The sequence below is a fragment of the Apostichopus japonicus genome, chromosome 17 (genome assembly GCF_037975245.1).
Source record: "Apostichopus japonicus isolate 1M-3 chromosome 17, ASM3797524v1, whole genome shotgun sequence".
Taxonomy (NCBI): domain Eukaryota; kingdom Metazoa; phylum Echinodermata; class Holothuroidea; order Aspidochirotida; family Stichopodidae; genus Apostichopus; species Apostichopus japonicus.
The window spans coordinates 5095994-5117219 of NC_092577.1; the positions used below are offsets into that span (position 1 = coordinate 5095994).

The window sequence follows — 21226 nt, forward strand, 5'->3', positions numbered from 1 at the left end:
TGTTTATGTATCCCATTTGATGTAAAATGGAAATGTTATATGCAAGATCTATGTTCCCATACACAAAATTATGTGTTCCTACTGCATGCATCTAGTTATCTTGTGTGCAAAACTTACTTTTTGAATGTCATTGGTTTAAATGTGTGCGAACCTTGCAAAAGAAGTGAATGATTTTTTCCTGTATCTATGATATGAATATTACCAAACCTCTAGTCGTGATATTTTATGCATTTGTTTGAATGATATCGCATACCAACCATGGTGCTACATACAATAAAAGTACCATTAAATATACATGTAAATATGATTGTACGTTGCATAATTGCAGTTTTCATTTGTGATGTTGCTTGCATGACTATGGTATTGCATGAATCCTATATAAGCATAACACTTTCTACCCCTATGAGGTATTATCTTCACTTTATTATTAGCACGTTATGGCTGCATGCAGCTATGGTGGAAAGAAAAGGAGAAAAAAAAATCCTAAATATTTGGACCTATCACAACTTTAGTGGTGGACATTTATATCTGCATTAATTTTTAGATACCAAATATTCCCCTTAGTTACCCCATGAACAAAGGTTAAAATGAAAAAAAGGAGAATATACCAACTGATTACTAAACTTTTACTTATAGCACCCACACATCCGATATTAAAATTCATATTCTTAGTGCCGGCAAAAATTTAATAAAAAACTGTTAAACAAATTGTGTGATATTTGGAAGGTGTGTGTATGTTATACTGTATAAAGTGATACCACCCCCCCCCCCCCAAGCTACACTTTGACAATACCTAACAAATATGGGAAAGAAGTAAAAATGAACAATTGCAGTTTGTGACCGTCTAATTCGAAACTTTCTTCAAATGATACTCTTAATTTCATTCTTTACTGTTTCAGTCTGTTTCTCTCACTTTCTTGACTATGTTTAGAAGTAACCATCTTGAAATTATCACGATTAGCCATGGTCGGCCCCAATGTTTTATGAACAATTGTATTTCATTGGTTGGTAAAGTTCATGTACCTATCTACAGATGAAAGTTGAAATCTCAGTGTCAACTCTGACTACCTTGCCCTCTGTATCTCCTTTCTTACACATAACTGGTGTCCAATGTTACAGTGCAGGACGGTTTAGTTTTTCTCTGAAACCTTTATTAAACCATTTTCGTTTCCTCTTTCAGGAGGTGGATTCTCCCAATTCTGATCCTTTCTATGAATCTCAAGAGAGCCACTGTTTGATCGGAGTTGCTAATATATTTCTGGAGGTGCTCTTCCACGACGTCAGTCTGGAGTACGCTGTACCTATCATCAGTCAACAAGGCGAGGTAAAATACAGGGGCATTCATATCATATCATCAGTGGTGAAGAGAATCAGTTTAATGCATATGAGAAATACTCTATTCTTTCATCCATTGTTTCCCTCCGCACCCTTAATTGTCGTCGGACCCTGGGGCTGTAATCTCCAGATATTGCCCTCTTGTCTGGGCCTGCATATCATCATCAGCAGCAGCATAACAAGTTATCTACCTTTTCACTACAGAATGTCATCTGTTTTCTTCTAAAATTGATTATGCTTATACTCTCTGAAAGGATCTTAAAGGGTCTTGCCTGAAAATTGAAAATCTAGTCTGAGCTTTCCTCAAAAATGGACAGCCCACTTGTCTGCATTTTCTTTACCTTTTACCCACCCAAGATTTGATCTTTTACCCCAAAAGTTGATCAGGGAAGGGCCAGTTCAATGTTAGGAAACATTCTTTACCATATTGTTTTTAGGTTTCATGCATAACTAATCTCTTTTTGTTGTTTTTGTTAGGTGGCTGGTAAGCTGCAGATGGAGATTCAGAGGATCAGTAACACCCCTGAGAGGGCCCATGATGTGAGTTCTTTAGGATCTAACGAGGGCCTCGAGGAGTCAGAAGCGGAAGGAGGGTTAGCGGTTGGTGCTCCACTAACCTGTCGGGTAAGACACCATGACACCATAAGACACCATGACATCATAAGACACATTTAATAAACTTGAAACATGCAACTCTCAGTTCTACATTTGATGAATATGTAGCCTAACACATGAAATCAGTTAGAATATACGACCTAGTGTTATTCCTGTGAGGCTGACAAGATCATTTTTAGTTTGTGTCTTTGAAATGTGTTTAATTTACTGTCAATGATATGCACCAATATGTAGATGCCAACATTTCCTCTCGAACAGGATGATAGATTGACCATTTCAGGAGCTTCTGAAACAATGTCAAACACTGAACAATGTTGGAATTATCCCTAAAACAGTTTGTTCCTTGGTTTAAATTGTGAAAAGTTTAAAACATCTCGGGCCAACAGACTTTATGTCAGCTGCAAATGAATCGTCATAATCATGAGCTTGTGTTTTTGTCAAAAAGAAAAATGCCAGTGAGGGAGTTCAAATGTTAACGTTGTTTGTATAATTCTTTTCTTCTTTGAATTTTTGCTCTTACAGGTTAAAATAATGGAAGCAGTTAATCTACCCCATTCTCTAGCTCATTTTGTCTTCTGCCAGTATTCTTTTTGGGGTCAGGACGGACCCACTGTCGTACCCCCTTTCATCAACCCAGATTTGGAGGAGTACCATTCCAGAAAGGGCGAGAGTATAAAAGGAACTATGAAGTTCCATCATAGTAAGGTAGGTAGATGGACTTTCATACAGTTTAGTTTCATCCCTGACTTTATAAAGAAAATCCTATAAATTTTTCATTTTTTATGTATATATATATATATATTTTTTATATATTTTATATCTCACTGTGATATTGTTTCTTTAATCGCAGTGACTATTTGTACAAAAATGGTGTTTATAGTATGTAAGTTTGTTGATGTTATTATGTCATAGTCATGTTTGGTATCCCAAGAATATATGTCAACATTTTAAATTCAACCTTTAATCAGCTGTATCTTATGTAGCATTCGATGTTCTACAAATTGAATGGCATAAATATTTGATATTTCCATCAAGCCTTAGTAGTAGTTTAACTGTTAGCTGATTGGCCCAAATTTGCTTCCGTGTTGAGAAGAGGAACTGAAGCAAAGCTAAAAATGCAGTAACTGGCATAAACTGAATGTGTGGATGGATCTCACAGTCAGAGCAGCGGGAATTTATAAAATTTTATTATGAAATGCATCATGCCTTAATGTGAACATTGAAATAACAAATTCATTCTCTAAGGAACTTAAAAGTTGCTCTCCAACCAGTGGCGTAGGAAGGTACTTTTGAGTGGGGGGGCTGAAGACTGATGGCCGGCCTGGGGGAGGGGTCGAAGGGGAGGGGGTGCCCCCCTCCCCTTTGGAATTTTTTTGCATTTCCAGGTGGCCTCAGTTGCAATTTGGTGCAATATAGCACACTTCAACCCACCCACTCCATTTTGTATATAATTTTGCATTTTCACCTGGCCTTAGATGCAATTTGGTGCTCCAAATGAGATTTTTTTCTCATTTGGAAATGAAAAAGGGGTTTTCTGACTTGCGAAGCGGGGGGGGGGGCGGAATGATACTTCCGCCCTCCATATTTTTCACTGGGGGGGCTGGTGCCCCCCAGCCCCCCCGGTTCCCTACACCCTTGTCTCCAACTGTCCCTTCCCTTATTATGAAAACCAGAATGCACCTGGGAGAGGCACAGGGTAAGGGGAGGGGATGGTGAAAGAATGGGGAAGGGTTTAATGCATGTTTTTTTAATACTTACTCACTGGTAACAGAAACCTTAAAAATATTCTTGGAAATACTTTGAACATCAGAATTAGTAATTATACCTATATCTTTAGTGCTAAAGGCCACTCGAGGACCTTCTTCGTTTTCATCGTATTTTGTTTGTTTTGTTTCTTCGAAAGGAATTCACGGTAAGTGTGACAGAAGATTTCATTGAGCATGCTCTGGAGGGATCCCTTGCTGTGGAGGTGTGGGGTCACAGGATAGGTAGTAATAGCAACCCGTACTCCAATGGATGGGAAGTGGACAACCTTAACGCAAAGTCAAGGACCTTAGCTGATAGGTGAGTCTTAACCATATGTTGTAGCACAGGTTATATAAATAACGACATCATACTTTTGGAATGTCACTTTAACTGGATTGTATTGTCATTCTTCTCAGCAACATAGAGAGCCTGCCTAGATCCTGTTGAAAAACATGTTACCAGGCCTCCCCCCACTCTCCCCTTTCCCTCTTCAAGCCTTCAATTCCCTTAAAGCATATTATGAAAATAAGAACAGGTTATTATTCCTCCAATGCTTCTGGAGGCTGTTATTGACCCTGGACCCCAGTTCTGTGTTTTCAAAAAAATATCTACAAGACGTAGAAAGACAGTTATTACGTAAACTGACATCAAAGTGTTAAGAAATTTTTTTATCTTGGACTTAGATGGAGTGAACTGCTTCGTATTGAAATGTGGGTGGAGTTACGTAAACAAACATTAAACGTTGGAATCTCTTTTTTATCTTGAACTATTAAAGATGGAGTGAACTGATTCGTAAGATTGAGATGTGGGTGGAGATCCAGGAGTTGAATGATCAAGGGGAGTATTGCCCAGTCGAGTGTTCTCCTCGACCGGATCCTGGCACCGGCGGAACTTTTCAGATTAGACAGGTAAAATATCCCGCTATTTGTCTTGGCTTAAAAGCCACTGACTTTGTCCCCAGCAAAAAGTTATCTCGGCTCAAAGGAAATCCCTAAGTTTCTCAAAGCTCACAGACAGAATTATTATGATCATTATTATTTACCAAATTTATATAGCGCTCTTTTCATGCTTAAGCATGTTCAAGAGCGCTTTACAATGACAACAAAATGACAAAACCCTTAAAATATGAATATCAAGAATAAAATTGACACAGCTTAAAAATTAATACAAAAATAGTATATATATTAACAAAGAATTAACTCCCGATTTTTGTTCTTTTGTCCTTCAGGGCCAGTCCCGGAGAGTTTACGTGAGCGTCAATCCCGTCCCGAACTCCGGCACGTTGCCTCTGATCTGCGAGTCCATCACATCCGTATCCATCGGCAGCATCTGCGTCCGGAAGAAGATCCAGAAGGGACTGGACAGTTACCAGGAGAACAACTTGAACAAGCTGAGGGACCGCTGGTCGGACGCCCTCATGATGCGGAGAGAATACCTAGACGAACAGATCAACATGATCATGAATAAGAAAGGTCAGAGAAACTGAATGGAACCAATCAAACAAATGCAAATATGTAACCCATGTATTAAAGAAGTTGGATTCTACTTTAAATGTAATAAGTTGGTTTTAAAAATGGAAGTTTCAAACTTCATGGCATTTACTGTAAGAGGGGAAAACCCCTTAGTCATGGACAGAATATGCAATAGTAAAGAAGCTTTATCAAGGTTCTGAAAATTTCGTAAAATCTTGTCGTTTATAAACGGAATTACTGGAATCGCTTAAAAATCATGTTTTGGACTCTGTTGCTTTGACCTTGACAAGAATTCAGACCTGACTTGATGTCGTCGTGGAAACTTGTTAAACTTGTCACACGGTAAAGGTACATCGACCTTCGAAAGAAGGAATTTGAGGAAAAAAATAACATTTTTTGACAATTGTTGTGTTGTAATTTTTCATTTTGTACGAGAATTCAGACTGCAACCTTACTTGATGTCGTCGTGGAAACTTGTTAAACCCGTCAAAGGTAAAGGTGAATCGACCTTCGAAAGAAGAAAGAAATTGAGGAAAAAAATAACATTTTTTTAGACAATTGTTGTGTTGAATTTTTAATTTTGTACGAGAATTCAGACTGCAACCTTACTTGATGTCATCATGGAAACATGTTAAACTCGTCACACGGTAAAGTTGCATCGACTATCGAAAGAAGAACTTGAGGAATAATAACATATAAAAATAACATTTTTCGACAGTTCTCGTGTTGTATTTTAATTTTTGTAGGTAAAACAAGAGAAGACTCAGAAAGAGAAGCCAGCTTAATCAACCAATGGGTTTCACTGACAGAGGAGAGGAACGCCGTCCTGGTGCCAGCACCAAACAGTGGTGTCCCCGGGTCCCCCGCTCACTGGGACCCTCCAGACGGCATGGAACCTCATATACCTGTCTTATTTCTTGAGCTGAATGGTAAGGTGTTCAAGTTTACAGTTTGAAATTTAAGATAACATGATATATCACTAAAAGCAGGTTTGATACTTTTGAAAATGATTTAAAACCCTTCTACGACATTAACAAAGGCAGGCATAAATTTAACGGTGTAACAAAAGGAAACCGTATTTCCAAGAACAAATAAACATATTTATAAATTGGAGAATTCAAGATCTTCTCAGGAAATGCATGTGTCAATTAGTAAAAGTTGACCCAAGAAAGTTATCAACAATATTATTGTGAGACAATCAAAGTTGATAATTTACAGAATATCAAATGTAAAATAAGTAGATTTTTCCATCGGTCTATCTGTCTGTCTGTCTGTCAGTCATCAACATTTAATGTCAAGTACTTTCAAAGTTGTTTCGAGAAAAGATCTTAAAGCCCAAGGGTTTGTAACGAGAGAATGATTTCTGACAAGGTAATAAAAGAAGGTCATTTCACTGTAAAAGACTATAAAAAATACAAATTGGTTTAAAAGGAAGAAAAATGGGGAATTGAACATCCTATGAGTACTATCTAATCCAGCATTTCTTTCACGTCGTGATGAAGCATTTCTGTTAAATGACACATAATGTGTGATATTATAAACTATTTGCAACTGGATTAAAGGCATTGAAGACTCGCCCCAAACCTCGTGCGGCCATCTGAAAAAGTTAACTTTCTGTTGCTTGCAAGTGACGTTTTGTTCGTGTCGCTACAAAATGCAGACAGTAATGAAATGTGATACCTTGTTATCTTTAGCTGGACGGAAATATCCATCGCTGTATCGTTTCTACACTGTGCTGTGGGTATTGACCGCAGCTGTATGTATTGACTGTACACTAGTGTCTAATTACCGACGGTAGCAAGCTGTGTGTGTATTTTCAGGGATCGATGGTGGTGTCTAACACTTCTGTTACACCTCATTCGAAACTAGGTCAGATTACCGGCATTAGTCGTTTCTTTTTGCGCGAGTCTTCACACCCTTTAAGTCTTTCAGTTGTTAGGATGACATAAACCTAGGATGACATAATAGGTGACATAAACCTAGCCTATAGTCAGAGCTTAGAGCACAGAACCAAAGGGTATGAATGAGTTTACTCTCACATGAGTGAGCAGAGAAGTATTGTTGACAAAATTATCAGGACTGATATATGTTTGCATCATTTTATTTCCTGTTTCTCAATACATTTGTTGTTTTACTAACTATGACGACCTCACTTTCAAAATTTAACAGTTCATCGTTTTTTTTTATATTCTTAATTTTTTTTTTACTTTGATGTTCCCTTGTTTTATGATAAAAATTTTGCTTGAAAATTTGTTCTTGAATAACCTGACACTGAGATGTTGGTGTTACGAACCCTCGCTATATTTCTGATCTAAAATATGCAATATTTCTCACAGCCGACGAGATGGGTACGTGTGGGTTACTTGAGGGGATGGACGCTGCCGGTTACAACTCCACTATATGTAAAGAAATCAGCGGCAAGCAAGTCGTGCTGCCAATCGTAAAGTTTTGCGAAAAAGATGTAAGTAATATTATTCAACCTCAAGTTTTGTTTTGTTTTAAAAACATTCATTTGGATAAACTTATACAGGCCTGCCAATCGGTATTTTGACATAGTCATTTAGTAACTTGCATCAAATTTGTCCTGCTTTACCTCTCTGTCAGTCATGTTGGAGTGATACAGTAGCCCGTTGCTTTGATGGTGTGTTGGGTGACCAGAATGTAATCTTCTGAGCATCTATCAGCGTTCTTGTTTCTTTAAAGTTGAAGTAAACTAGAAAGCAATTGCGATAGCTTTACAAAAAAAGTGGAAAAAAAGTAGTCGTTTGTGTTATTATCCAGTCTGACGTTTACTTAACTTATTCCCAGTTATGAAATGATTAAATTTCTCTTATTTTGACATCTCGGGGGAGTGCGACACACTACGACGGCGGAAGTTGCAAGTATAAGTGGGGTCTTTTGGTGTTCTTATCGAAGCGAATCATTTCTGCCCTCGAGTCGGATAATCTCTCAATAACGATTCTTTCGGCGTATCCGTATCTTCTCCCCATCCTGTAGGTCTCGGCTATTGCATCTTGGGACTCGTCCCTCCACGACTCTGTCAACCTGAACCGTGTGACCAGTCAAGACGAGAGAATCTATCTGATCGTCAGGGCCGTGGTGCAGCTCAGTCATCCCGCATCCATGGAGCTGGTCCTCAGGAAGAGGATATGCTTGAACGTGTACAAGAAGCAGAGCTTTACCGAGTCGCTCAGGCGGAAGATGGGGAAAGTGGAACACATACAGATGTGTGGGGTGACCTATGAGATTGTAGCTAATATACCAAAGGTAATCATCGTTTTGGGGATTTACCTCCGTCATTTTGACTCAAAATTTGCCTGAATCTGATGGTTCAGTACCGGATGGTTCAACGTGAGGGATAACATACCTTAGAAGTACAACCTGTCACTGGTAATCCACCAAAATTCACACTAGGAATGATGAAATTAAACACAAATTTCAAAGAGAAGAAATGAAATATTACATGTGGAACACAAAAAATATTTGGGATTGAACCGAGTGGTTCGTAAATCTAGAAATAGTAGCAGCCACGTGGTTGTCATAGCATAGACCAGTTAGCAAGGAACCCAAGTGAACCCTATTGTTTTTGGAGGGCAGAGGTCATTTGAGGTCAAATTCTGGAAATCCTGGTAAACATTGTACCTGCAGTAGGGACCTTCGAGTTACCAGATTCCAAAAAGATGCAGCGAATCACAAGGTCGAACTTCAACGCATTGTGACATTTCTGGGTTATTTACTTCAAATTACAAACAATGCCATTGGTTTTCAGTTTTTGAAATTGATTGTTTACAGGTATGTGTACGTTAACATTTTTACATTTATTCTTTCTTTGATGCTTATGTTTAACTTTTCTTTGGTTTTGTTTATTAAATGACTTTTTACCCTCCCAGGCCTCGGAAGACCCAGAGGACCGAGAATCATTAGCCCTGATGGCCGCCTCCGCCAACAATGAGAACGGTCTCTCGGGGGACGGCGAGACGTACATCGAGAAGTACACCAAGGGAGTATCGGCCGTGGAAAGTATTCTGGCTCTGGATAGGCTGAGGCAAGAAGTGATCATCAAAGAAAAATTAACCTCCAAGGGAAGGATGAGAAAGACCTCCAGCGTGCCAAACTTTGTAAGTTCATACCGGCTGGATTCAACCGGTTGATAAAATGTACACGACGGTTAAGCCTGCCTATAGGAAAAAAGTCTTCAAGTATTCAGAAGTATTCAGAATTTGTTACTTGATAGCATAAACTACCCCAAATACTGCCATGAGGATTCATCTATTAGCGCACCTAATTAATTGACCAGCCACCATATGATTGTAAACACAAATGCTCTAATGGCCAGCACTACTTTTACTGTGTGTAAAGACAAGTTTGGCTTGACCACTGAAATAGTACACTGTGTGTTTAATCATGAATTTGTGCTGAGGAGCGTGTCAGTGTGGCTAGCATTACCAACCTCGGGTAGATATTCAATCTGTTTTTGACAGGGGACACAGGTGGTATATGCTATAGGCAGGGAAGATCGTAATGTAGTTTAAAAGCATTGCATTTAGTGATTTCATTAATTTGTCTGAATTTGAGTTCATGGGTTTCATTGCATTTTGGTTCATTGGATAGCATATATGGTGGAAGAATGTAGTATGGTTTGTATTGGTAATTACATACGTTGCTTGCGCTAACCATGACAATAAATATCACTCCATGCTGTTATCATGAATCATGTGTAAATTTGATAGAAATTTGCAGAAATATCAGTTGCAGCCAGGGCTAATTTTTTAAAGCATTTTTCTGGTTGTCTGGACAACGAGATCTTACTGTTTGGTTGTCTGAACAGCAAATTTGGTTGCCCCCAAAAATATAGCAAAATAGCAATGAGTGAACAATATGAATACTATAGGGAAGATGTGTAGGTTTGTTGAATAGAACAACAATATATGTACACTGTAGGGAAGATGTGTAGGTTTGGTGAATAGAACACCAATATATGTACACTGTAGGAGAGATGTGTAGGTTTGGTGAATAGAACACCGATATATGTACACTGTAGGAGAGATGTGTAGGTTTGGTGAAGAGAACAGCAATATGTACACTGTAGGAGAGATGTGTAGGTTTGGTGAATAGAACACCAATATATGTAAACTGTAGGAGAGATGTGTAGGTTTGGTGAATAGAACACCAATATATGTACACTGTAGGAGAAATGTGTAGGTTTGGTGAATAGAACACCGATATATGTACACTGTAGGAGAGATGTGTAGGTTTGGTGAATAGAACAGCAATATGTAGATGAAAATGAGAACTAGATTGTGAATGGTCTTCAGTGTCCCAGGGCATCAAAAACCTATGAAAGCCAAAGAACTCAGAACAGTTGCACGATTAATAGCTGTTGCCATGTACGAGATCTTTTTTCTTCCGTGTTTAGGGGACGGTCACGCGCGGAGTGGAATCCAGCCCCTCTATAAATAGTCTTGTGGAGGAAGATTTTCGGGTAAGTCTAACCAAAAAATCAGAAAAAGAAAATCAGAATTTTTTTTAAAGCTTTTTAAGTTGAGAATGGCTCGCTTGCAATAAATTATAAAAAAAACAATCAACTGACATAGTTACTTTGAGCTTTGCTTTAATCTCTGAAGGTGAAATGCGTATTTCGTGGGACAAGACATCCATCCAATTTCATGCTTGGTTTCAGTGAGCAAAATTTAATCTTTTAATATTTAATATGTAAAAACTTGCCTTCCCAGTGCAAATGTGCCTTTTAAACATAGTCTAAATTTTGTTAGCTAATAAGTCAAGTAGTTAAAAAAAGAAAAATTAAATTGGTGCTAAATGTAAGCTTTTTCTTTTTTGAAACTTGGAGCTGTTTCTCAGGAAGTAAAGTTTAGAATAGCAAATAATCAAGATTTTTCTTAAATTTAACCAGTTTACGTTTATACTCAAGATGGCGGCAGTTTTGCAAGAGGGGGTTAGCAAAGACTAAAAAAAAGTGGTCGTAGTTAAACAAAACTTTTTGTAGATAGCGAAAATACTTCAGAGAATCAAGCTCTGAGATATAACAGTTTTTATCTGTGAGGAGTTTTGTCCATTTGGTTCTCTTGTTTTGGTTATGAGTGGGTCCGTTTCAAAGCATCATATATGACGTATGATGATAGCCCCTGTGAACCTCATGCGACAGAGCTGTACAGCAATTTGTATCACCTTGACCGTTTATCTATGGTTGGGAAGATGAGAGAGATATCTTGCAGCCCAAGATATGGGGTAAGGGGAGGGAGGAGGGGGGTTTGGAATGTTCTGTTAGTTAAATATTACATTACTATACAACTTGTATGGGGATGATATAGACTCATTTCATCATGTAAGAGGGAGGGAGAGAAGAGGGAGGGGGGGTGGAGATTTTCAGAAACAAAATATGCCATCTGAACTTTTGTTTGAAGTCCTGTGACTTGACGAAACTCATTCCACATTGGTACAAAAAACGTATCTCATCGCAATAAGTTGAGTGATTGGATGCAAAGACCGTCAAAACCGATCACTCTTTGAAAAAATTTATTTTTTCTCTTTTTCTCCCCACCTCTTCTGCTTTCGGAATTTTTGAACCGTTTGTTTATCGATGGTGTCGTTCCACTTGTGAAACTCGTTATTTTTTGACCGTTTTACGATCGATTGTGGATAAATTCCCCCCATTTCGTGTGTCCTCTGATGTGTGCATGCTCTGTGCTTGTGTTTTCTTGCTAATTTCTCTTATAATCTTTTATCGTTATATCATTTTTGCATTATTTCTCTCATCATTTATGCGCATGTAATTTTGCATGATGCATCGACTGGTCGTATTTATCCAACAGTTGCCTCCCTATGGGATGTTTTACTAACTAAATTTGAGGCTAAAAACTGAATGTTCAAAAAAAATAAAACTATGCCAAAAATGTAAATACGTTTATTTTGGAGAAAATGCAATTGACTGTCGTATGGTGCTTGCAAACAAATAGAAAGTGGAAGTTTGTCTGTTTTGTGAAGGTTAAAGTAGAAATGGCTTGATTTGTTATGTCCATTGTTTCAGAATCAATGGTAATGATTCTCATGAACCCCCCCCTCCCCCGCCCCTCCGCTTCACCTCATTGTACAATAGTTGCTTTAAATATCAGTTTTAATTTGGTTAACAGCCGCCATCTGCCATTGTCATGTTAATTTGCGGATGACCACATCCTCCTCTGTAACCCTCTGACCCCTTGCATTTGCAGATACTCAGGTCTGAGAGTCTCCGTAACTTGAGCCCCGGCAGCTCCCCCATTAAAGCCCCTTATTCAGGCCTGACCCGCCCCCGGTCCCTGACATCTAATGACAATGTGTTTATTGGCATGCCCGGTGAATTGCATAGCCCAGATCTGGGCCCCAGCATGTCACTTGCCGTGAGCCCCGGGCACGGTGGCCCAAAGGTGGCCCATTATCCAGGTAGCCCCACCGGAGGTCACAGGCAGGGGTCAAATACGTCGTCGTCAACCTTGAGGCCGGTCACGGAGGAAAACAACGGAGGAGGAGAGCTAAAACCAGCGGCCAGAGAGGTGCGTTGCGAAAACCCCCTGGAGACCGAGACGGTAAGGCATGAAATAGTACACAGACAGAGGGACGGACAGATATAGAGACAGACAGGCAGATGGACAGACAGATATAGAGACAGACAGACAGAGGGACAGACAGACAGATAGACAGATGTAGAGACAGATGGGCAGACAGATAGACAGACAGATATAGACAGACAGACAGATAGACAGACAGATATAGAGACAGACAGACAGAGGGACAGACAGACAGATAGATAGACAGATATAGAGACAGACAGATAGACAGACATATAGAGACAGACAGACAGAGGGACAGACAGACAGATAGATAGACAGATATAGAGACATACAGACAGAGGGACATACAGACAGATAGATAAACAGATAGATAGACATACAGACAGAGGGACAGACAGATAGACAGACAGACAGACATTAGCACAGAGATACTTGTTCGTAGAGATATAGTGTAAACTAGCCTGTATCTGATCTCATAATGTAGTAGAAAGGTTTCAAAAGGAATGACTGAGTTTTTCATCCTCTGGTTGCCGAACATTAAACTTTACAGTGTAATATATTCTCCTGAAGTGTGTTTAATCTTGGAAGTGTTTCCAATTTGACCCTCTCAAAGCGATATCGTAGAGCCCCTATAATCCGTCTGTAAAATTTCGGAAATATCGCAAAAGCTTCCAAATTTTGTTTTTTTCTAACTTTTGATACTAACACTCGCTTCATTTGACGCTAATAGCCTTTCGATATTACCGCTCCGCTCTTGTGCAATTATTCGCCTCATCGAGTAAAACATTTTGTTTGGCAAAATTATTAGCATTTTGTTGATCTTATGATATATGGTTTATTGTAAAACTAATAAAGTGACTTCCAAAAGCTGTAGAAAGCAGTAGAATTGATTTTTTTCAGCAAAGTTTAATTTTAAAATGTGGTGTATGCGTGCTTTTCAGTGGACTACCCCATAACGGTGTCCGTAGCTTAATACGCTGTTTGGTTTTGCTGTGAGTATTAACCACGGTATTGATTTATCAGCTCGGGAATGATCATTGTACAGGTGACAAAAGAAAGATTAACATTTCCTTCGCATATTAAAGGAAGCCGCTGTAAGAAAATGAATTATCATGAAAGAAAAAAACAGAAGAAACTAATCCATTGATATGTAATAGACAATGAATATTCATTAGAAACTGGTTTGTTATTTTAAAAATAGAAATTTTAATGAAAATGGATCCCTTTGAAGTTGTGACTGATCAAGTCTTGACAAAAGGAAAACAATGTTTGTATCGTCCCTTTAAAGATAACATAAAATGTTATTTTTAGTTTGATTACTTAAATATATTATTTTTAGTTTAATTCCTTAAATAAGTTATCTTTGGTTTGATTCCTTAAATATGTTATTTTTGGATTTGATTCCTTAAATATGTTATTTTTAGTTCGATTCCTTAGATATGTTATTTTTAGATTTGATTCCTTAAATAAGTTATTTCTGGTTTGATCCCTTAAATATGTTATTTTTGGTTTGATTCCTTAAATATGTTAGTTTTGGTTTGTTCCTTAAATATGTTAAAGGTGTATAACAGCCTCTTTATTCTAACAGCAATTCAATAGGCCAGTATATGGTTTGGATCTGGGTGGGATAATGTTGGGTTGGTGGGGGGGTGGGGGGTAGGCCTTGTGTCGTTAAACTAGAGAGCACCGTGTAAGATCCTTCATATTTGTATAGCTTTCTAACTGCGTCAGTTTTCCTGCACATTTTTACATGTCATGTTCTATGGTTACAGTCTATGTATGGTATAACGGTGTCTTCTGGAGGTCAAAGGTCATGTTGCCCTCCCCCATGTTATTTTATTATGCATGTGTCTTCTTGTCGTCGTGTTTTAATGTATTAATGTTTTGTATGCGTGCGTTGTATTCAGTCATTCGTCCTGCATCTGCCCGTTGCACCGGATATGCTCAGCCTCCATATGTTAACCGAGTAGATCGACACGTTTGAACCGTGTATCAAGTATAAAGCTATCACAGCAGGTGAGAGCTGTGACAGGTGTGACAGGTATCTTCGTAAACCTGAAACAGAGAGAGCAGAGAACAAAACCCCGAATGATACCTTCTTGTTTTTTTTCCATTTTTTTTTTGGTAAGCTAGGAATGTTAGACCCTACATAAAGAAACGTTGTTCCTTAGTGATGGTCAATTCAACAGAAGATTTGGCTTACATGTTGTTGGTTTTCCAATATCTTCACTGATAGCCTGTCCCGTTAGTCTTTGACGTTTTCACTGCAAGCCTGCTCTATGTAATTTATGTTGTAACCAGCCTTCGTTGCAGATGTTGTATGTGTCCTGTTAAGTGTTTTCCTTGTCGTGCCGAAAAATATATCTACACCGCCTGTTGTTGAGTTTCGTTTGATTTCTCGCGAGAAAATATTGTAAATGTGAGCCCTCCACCACCTATCTATCTACCAGAGATATAACTATTCGCTTCATTTTAAGTTTGAGTGGAGTCATTGCCAGTGGGATAATGTCCGACTGGGGTCGATTCACTTTATGAGGGGGAGGGGGGTGGAATAAAAGTAGGAGGAAGTTGTTGACATCACATGACTCTAATTTACAACATTTGGAGGATAGGACGATGTCGTACTGTCCTGATTCATAAGGATTAATAAGGATTAATTTTATGATAATAATAATTTATTTATATTATAATAAGGATTGATCGACTCGATATTAAATTTGACCCTACAGGAAAGCTGACCAGGGCCTAAGTTTCTGCCCTAATAGATGATGGAGATATCAAGCCGGGGTATCGGTTGTGCAATAAACCTGCCTTGAGGGACTCATCGTCATGGCGATGCGTCTCGTTTTTATGAAGAGGAAGGAGTCGGCGAAGAAGGGAAACAACGGACGGCTGGGAGCAACGGACGGACAGGAGAGAGCCGGACAGACAGCAGAGAGACAGTTGGTGTGACAGCATAAGTCACTTGTGTTGTCTCAACGTCCCAACTGACGTCTCCGATTTAGTACGTCGACCGGGCGAATCAAGTTTTGACGTAGTCATTTTAACAACAGCAAAAAACAAGGCTCCTTTTCTATGACTTGAAAAATGGAGATGTTTTTTTTATTTCCTAAGTTTAATTAATACCTGTTTGAAATTATCGGAGCTAAATTTACTACGCCATCGTTTTTTAAAGAAAATGCACCTTGAAATGATGAAATGTAAAAGAATTAGAGGTAAAATTGCTTAGAGTTCAAATGCTCAGAGTTTAAGTGGAGCTTAAACTTGTTGTTTGACAAAAAATGTGTTTTAAATAAAAATGGAGTATCTTAAACAAGTATAACGATGGGGCTCTTTCAGAAAATATGAGACAGGGAATGCCATATTACATATTAATATTTCCATGTTCAAGTGGTAAATACTGTGTCTTTCTCCCTCACAAGAATTGTTGAAAGTTTTCAAAGGTTTTCACTCAATTTTTTGTTTTCTTGAACAATTTACAAATGTCTTGTTTATTGTAAAACATAAAAACTGGAGGCAAATTCTGCAGAGTCATTCAGGTAGCAGTTATTAGCTAGTATTGTCTCCAAATATGCTAGAGAGTCATAAAATGGTCACACATGCTCAGACTCCAAGAGGCGGTCATGTGACCTCGTCAAAGCAGTTTTGAGCCGAAGACAAAGACAATACGTCTTTTGCTCGCCTTTTTAACCCCCTTTTGGGGATCATTTTGTAAGTTTGTCTCTGCAAGGAAACTTTTAATATTCTTCATATCGATGCCAGTACTGATGACCAACTTTGAAAGAGCCTTTAGAAGAAGCATTAAGGCATTACCTTGAGGCACGATTGAATCCTCGCTGTGATACCTCGTGTTCGTTCTTTCGGCCAGCGATAGCAGGGAGTTGAATCACGCAAGACTATATCATGTTGATCTCATAAGTTCACAATTAGCAGACTTTTTCCTACATGGCATGGCATTTTCTTCTCCAAAATTATGCGTTCATTTTGAAACCTTTTTTTGGTAGTTCCAAGACATGTATGAGATAGACAGTCAATGGATGTTCCCCATTTTAATCAACTCATTGAAATGATTTAATTGATTGAATAATCAATCAGTCGATCAATCAATCAATCAGTCAATTGTAAAAAACAGATAATAGATTGCACAGTCTACTTCTGACACCACGTTGCTTCCAAACTGTTCCGTACCCATTAAATACTAACTTCATGTCTGAGTGATGATGTACTGTTATTGAGGTTAAACTGGTGTTGCCATAATGGCATATGCAACATTTTCCAGATCTAGCTTCTTCCAAGTTTATTTTGCTGCTGTTACTACTGCTACTACTACTACTGATTGGCATTTTCAATATGTCATAATTTGTGTCGGGTTCTCTTCTTAAATTTGAAAAGTTTGGGTTCTTTGTTTGCGGTCACAAAATCATAAAATAATGATAATATCATCTTTGAGGTCAAACAATCAATGGAATTGGTTTTTGAAGTCAAATTAGCAGTTCAGTTCAAGCGCATTTATTCCCTTATAATCCCTGTCTTGACATAATTATGTCGAATTGGATGAGAAGAAAATCAGAAAATAATATAATAATCTTCTGAGAGGAGGCGGAGTGGAGTTAAAGCTTGAGTAGGCTCAGAACAAAACCCAAAGGTATTTGTGTTTGGTTTGATTGTCGATGAACTTTCATAGTTTGATTCGTGATGGAGCCATTGTTTGTAATTAAGCATTTTCAAAACTTCAGCGATGGCTGAAATACGGTTCAAAATAAGATCACAAATGCCATTTGTGAAAATCACACCTCAAAACCCAAGCAGTTGTCCCTCAGAACTTTCAGCATGTATATTACAGGAGATTTCCATTCAGATAGGCTTATAAGAATTCCTTGCAAAAACGTTTCAAATTTGGCAAAAATTTGATTTGATATTTTAGATTGCAGTGATTAAAAAAAAAAGCATGACATTCAAAATTAGGCTTCCGAATAGTTTTTTTCTGATTACTTGTATGCAAAATTAGGTTAGGCTGTCTATAGAAAGCAAAAGTGTGGTAGGCTAGGTTATGTTTTGATAGCCTTGTGAAAAGCCTATTTTGTTGACCAGAGATACTAACCTGTAAACTCATCAAGTTTTTCTGGTTATTTAACTGAATTTGTCATTCCAACAAAAAAACAAAGGCGGCTTCAGAATAATGTCGAAGTTATGTTTATTCAGACGACTCCTCCGCTTTCTGGGTTGTATTGAATGAAACTGGGCTGTGACACCTGGTGCCAGGATATACAAGAGCCGGTTCCAATCCCCATGCTACTCAGTAATTTATTTGCGCTTTCAAAGTGTGTCGACAACTTTCTCAGCCAGTTATTTTTTTCCGATTTTTGATTGATATGTATACTTTTATAAACTTTTTTTAATTTAATTTTTTTTTTTATATTTCATGAAAACTCGTGAATGTTCAAGTATGCGTAGGTATTCTATACCCTGCCATACCAATTTGTCATTTTTGCGTATTAACCATGTTATTTTATCTGTTACCTTTGCGTACCTATGCGTTTGTGTACGGTACCTATGCGTTTGTGCTCGGTACCTATGCTTTTGTGATCGGTACCTATGCGTTTGTGCTCGGTACCTGTGCGTTTGTGCACGATACCCGTGCGCTTGTGTAAGGTACATGTACATTTGTTTACGGTACCTATGCGTTTGTGTAGGTACCCATGCGTTTGTGTACGGTACCCATGCGTTTGTGCTCCGTACCTATGCGTTTATGTACGGTACCTATGCGTTATCCTTCTCATCATTTTACGATGTCAATCATACCACTGACAAGTAATAATTTGCAGTATCAAAAATAAACACAAAATGTTTCACCTAAAAAAGTTATGTGGACATTTTGTCATTCTACCCAGCCATGCATGAAACATTGACATATACTTGGCTACTATTTAATATAACTAAGATGTGTTATCCAGTTATATCCTAGATAAATGCTACTAAGCAGCAATTTATTAACCATTTTGTTTTAAGATAGGAGAACATTTTCTAACCCAAAAGTTTTTTAAAAATAAAAATAAAAAATAAAGGCATCATTGTAGCTTTAGCCAAAGTTTGAATTATATACCTACTTTTCATTGGCCCATGGTGCCAAATTGATTGACTTATTCTGTTATCTCTGCCCTGTATTGTTGTTATCAGACTATCAAGTAAGATGCCACGATACTTTTGGCAAGTTCATCACCCAAAAATTTCTCACTAGTTTAAGGTCAAAGGAAGATATAACATGATCTTTTTTTTCCTCGCATTAGATCAGTTTATTAACACCTCAGTAGCTCGCAGGGACCAGTGTCCTAACAGGATCTGCTTTAGAGGCGAATAGAAGCGAAAACAAATTCGGTAGATATGAAGAGACACAGGTGATGGACAGACAGTTAAAATTGGACAAATGTAGCGATGAATATAGCAAAACGGGTCTTTATGGCTGTAACCTGTAAATATGCAGTTTGATAGCAACCCCCCCCCCCCCTCTCTCTCTCTCTCTTAGGAACGAATTTTCAAGTGAAATCAACATATGACCAGGTAGAATGGTTTATGCATTCTCTCTCCGAAAGTAAAGCTTTTTTGACTTTTTTGCTATGTTGACTTTTAACATTGACTGTATAAAAGTGTGTTTTTTTTTTTTTACATACAAGCTTTCCAGATGTGCTTGTTTTACTACATGCACAAGCTACGTGGTTCTTCTTCTTCTTCTTACCTTAACATGATGATGGAGTTGGGAGGTGACTAAACAGGAAATTTGGTCTAACCTTTGACCCTAACCGGATATCAGAAGAAATGTGTGTGCTGTCAAACAGGTCGAATTTTGAGAATTTGGTGAGGGGAAAAAAAAAACTGCCGTAAAATTTTGGTTAAGAGGGAGTTCAAGTGGTCACGCTCAGATCAAAGTAAATAAATAAAAAAAAAAAATCAAAGTGTGTGTAACAAAGTGTGTGTAACTTTCCAGAAAACAAAAAAGTTAAAAATTGTTTACTTTCAGTGACAGTTTGACTATTGTTGAGATAAGTCCCATCCGCCCCCTTTCTCTAAGAGGAGGTGGAGATCCTCGGCAGGATTTTCGTAATGTTACGTAATCGGTCAAAAAGATTGCTCCCAATCAGAAGAGTTTTAAAATTGTTACTTGTGCCGTGGAATGTTTGTATTTTGTGTGACATTTCTTTCTTTATTACTTTCTTTTTATTATCTACGATCAAATAATGAAACATTTACTTTTATTTATTATCAATATTAAAAAAACCGAGATTTGTAAGTACTTTTTTGCACAATTTATGCATGATTAATATTGCTAGCCAGGTAACTTGTATTACAAACATGCTTCAGTTCTAGATGATAGTATTCTTTATCCTAAATGATATATATATATATATGTATCTATATAATATGCTTATGTGTATATAAAGGTTACCATAGGAACATTATATAAATAATAAACGAATTGTATAAATAATGAAAGAGAAGAAAACATGTTTTATAAAATTGTCGGTAAGCTTAACAATTCCTCAGCTGAAATCTGTTTGATACTGCCGAGGCTGGCAGTGAAATTATTACTGATATACTGAACACAGTGGTGTGGATTAGGTTGAAGTAAGGGGTGGGGTGGGTAAGTGTGTGTGTGTGTGGGGGGGGTATGAGGAGGGGCACTTCATTGGTGCGTTAGCATATGGATCTGCTGTATTTTGCGAACAAAACTTTATGACAAAGGTGACCTATTATTCAATGCCCATTTCAGCAGTACTGTTAGTTATGGAAAGAATTGGGGATTTGAATTTTTGGGTGGATGTCTGGTTTTGATCTTTTCCTTACTGTATACAGGAAGCAGATTTGGTTCATGATTTGGTTGGTTTAATTTATCCCATTTCTGCTCCCGTACTCTGACAAGTGGGTTTAATTTATCCCACTTCTATCCCCGTACATGTACAAGTGGGTTTAACTTATCCCATCCCTGCTCTCATACATATACAAGTGGGTTTAATTTATCCCATCCCTGCTCCCATACATGTACAAGTGGGTTTAATCTATCCCACTTCTACTCCCGTACATGTACAAGTGGGTTTTGCTCTCGATGAATGTGTAAGACTGTATTTACGTTATTCATCTAGGAGGGCTCTATTTGAGCTCATATGAATAGGTGAGTTTCATTCTTAAAGTGTATTTAAAATATAAAATGTTATCTCAAGATATCTATTTTGTTTCTCGAACACCGTTGTTCAATCCCCACGACCTCCACTACACAGGACCACATATCCCAGTGGGGAACCCAATGAGAAACCGTATTACCACAGCATCAAGAATGCAAAGCGATTTACTTATGAAAGACTCCAGAATATCATATTTCGTGCATTTTAATTTTTCTCGTTTATTTTTTCTATTTTTTCCTTGAAATAATAATTATCTGCTCAAATAACAGGCACAGGGCATTAGTGATTGGCCAGTTCATACTGCCTAAAACAAAACAAA

General features: G+C 37.9%; 1 protein-coding gene across 8 annotated transcripts in view; it reads left to right on the forward strand.

Annotated features, from left to right (window-relative positions):
- The window catches only part of LOC139954655 (kinesin-like protein KIF13A), a 79214-nt gene extending 57988 nt beyond the window's left edge, over window positions 1-21226 (forward strand). For 6 of the 8 annotated variants that reach the window (XM_071954552.1, XM_071954551.1, XM_071954553.1 and 3 more), the window contains 13 exons: window positions 1181-1324; window positions 1813-1959; window positions 2473-2655; window positions 3854-4014; window positions 4472-4604; window positions 4925-5168; window positions 5915-6097; window positions 7505-7629; window positions 8166-8435; window positions 9059-9286; window positions 10585-10650; window positions 12395-12748; window positions 15463-21226. In XM_071954552.1, the coding sequence (XP_071810653.1) occupies window positions 1181-1324; window positions 1813-1959; window positions 2473-2655; window positions 3854-4014; window positions 4472-4604; window positions 4925-5168; window positions 5915-6097; window positions 7505-7629; window positions 8166-8435; window positions 9059-9286; window positions 10585-10650; window positions 12395-12748; window positions 15463-15471 (2247 nt within the window). In that variant the 3' untranslated portion in view covers window positions 15472-21226. Of the gene's footprint in view, window positions 1-1180; window positions 1325-1812; window positions 1960-2472; window positions 2656-3853; window positions 4015-4471; window positions 4605-4924; window positions 5169-5914; window positions 6098-7504; window positions 7630-8165; window positions 8436-9058; window positions 9287-10584; window positions 10651-11998; window positions 12336-12394; window positions 12749-15462 lie in introns of those variants that run through there. The other 2 variants (XM_071954556.1, XM_071954555.1) reach the window with 2 other exon arrangements.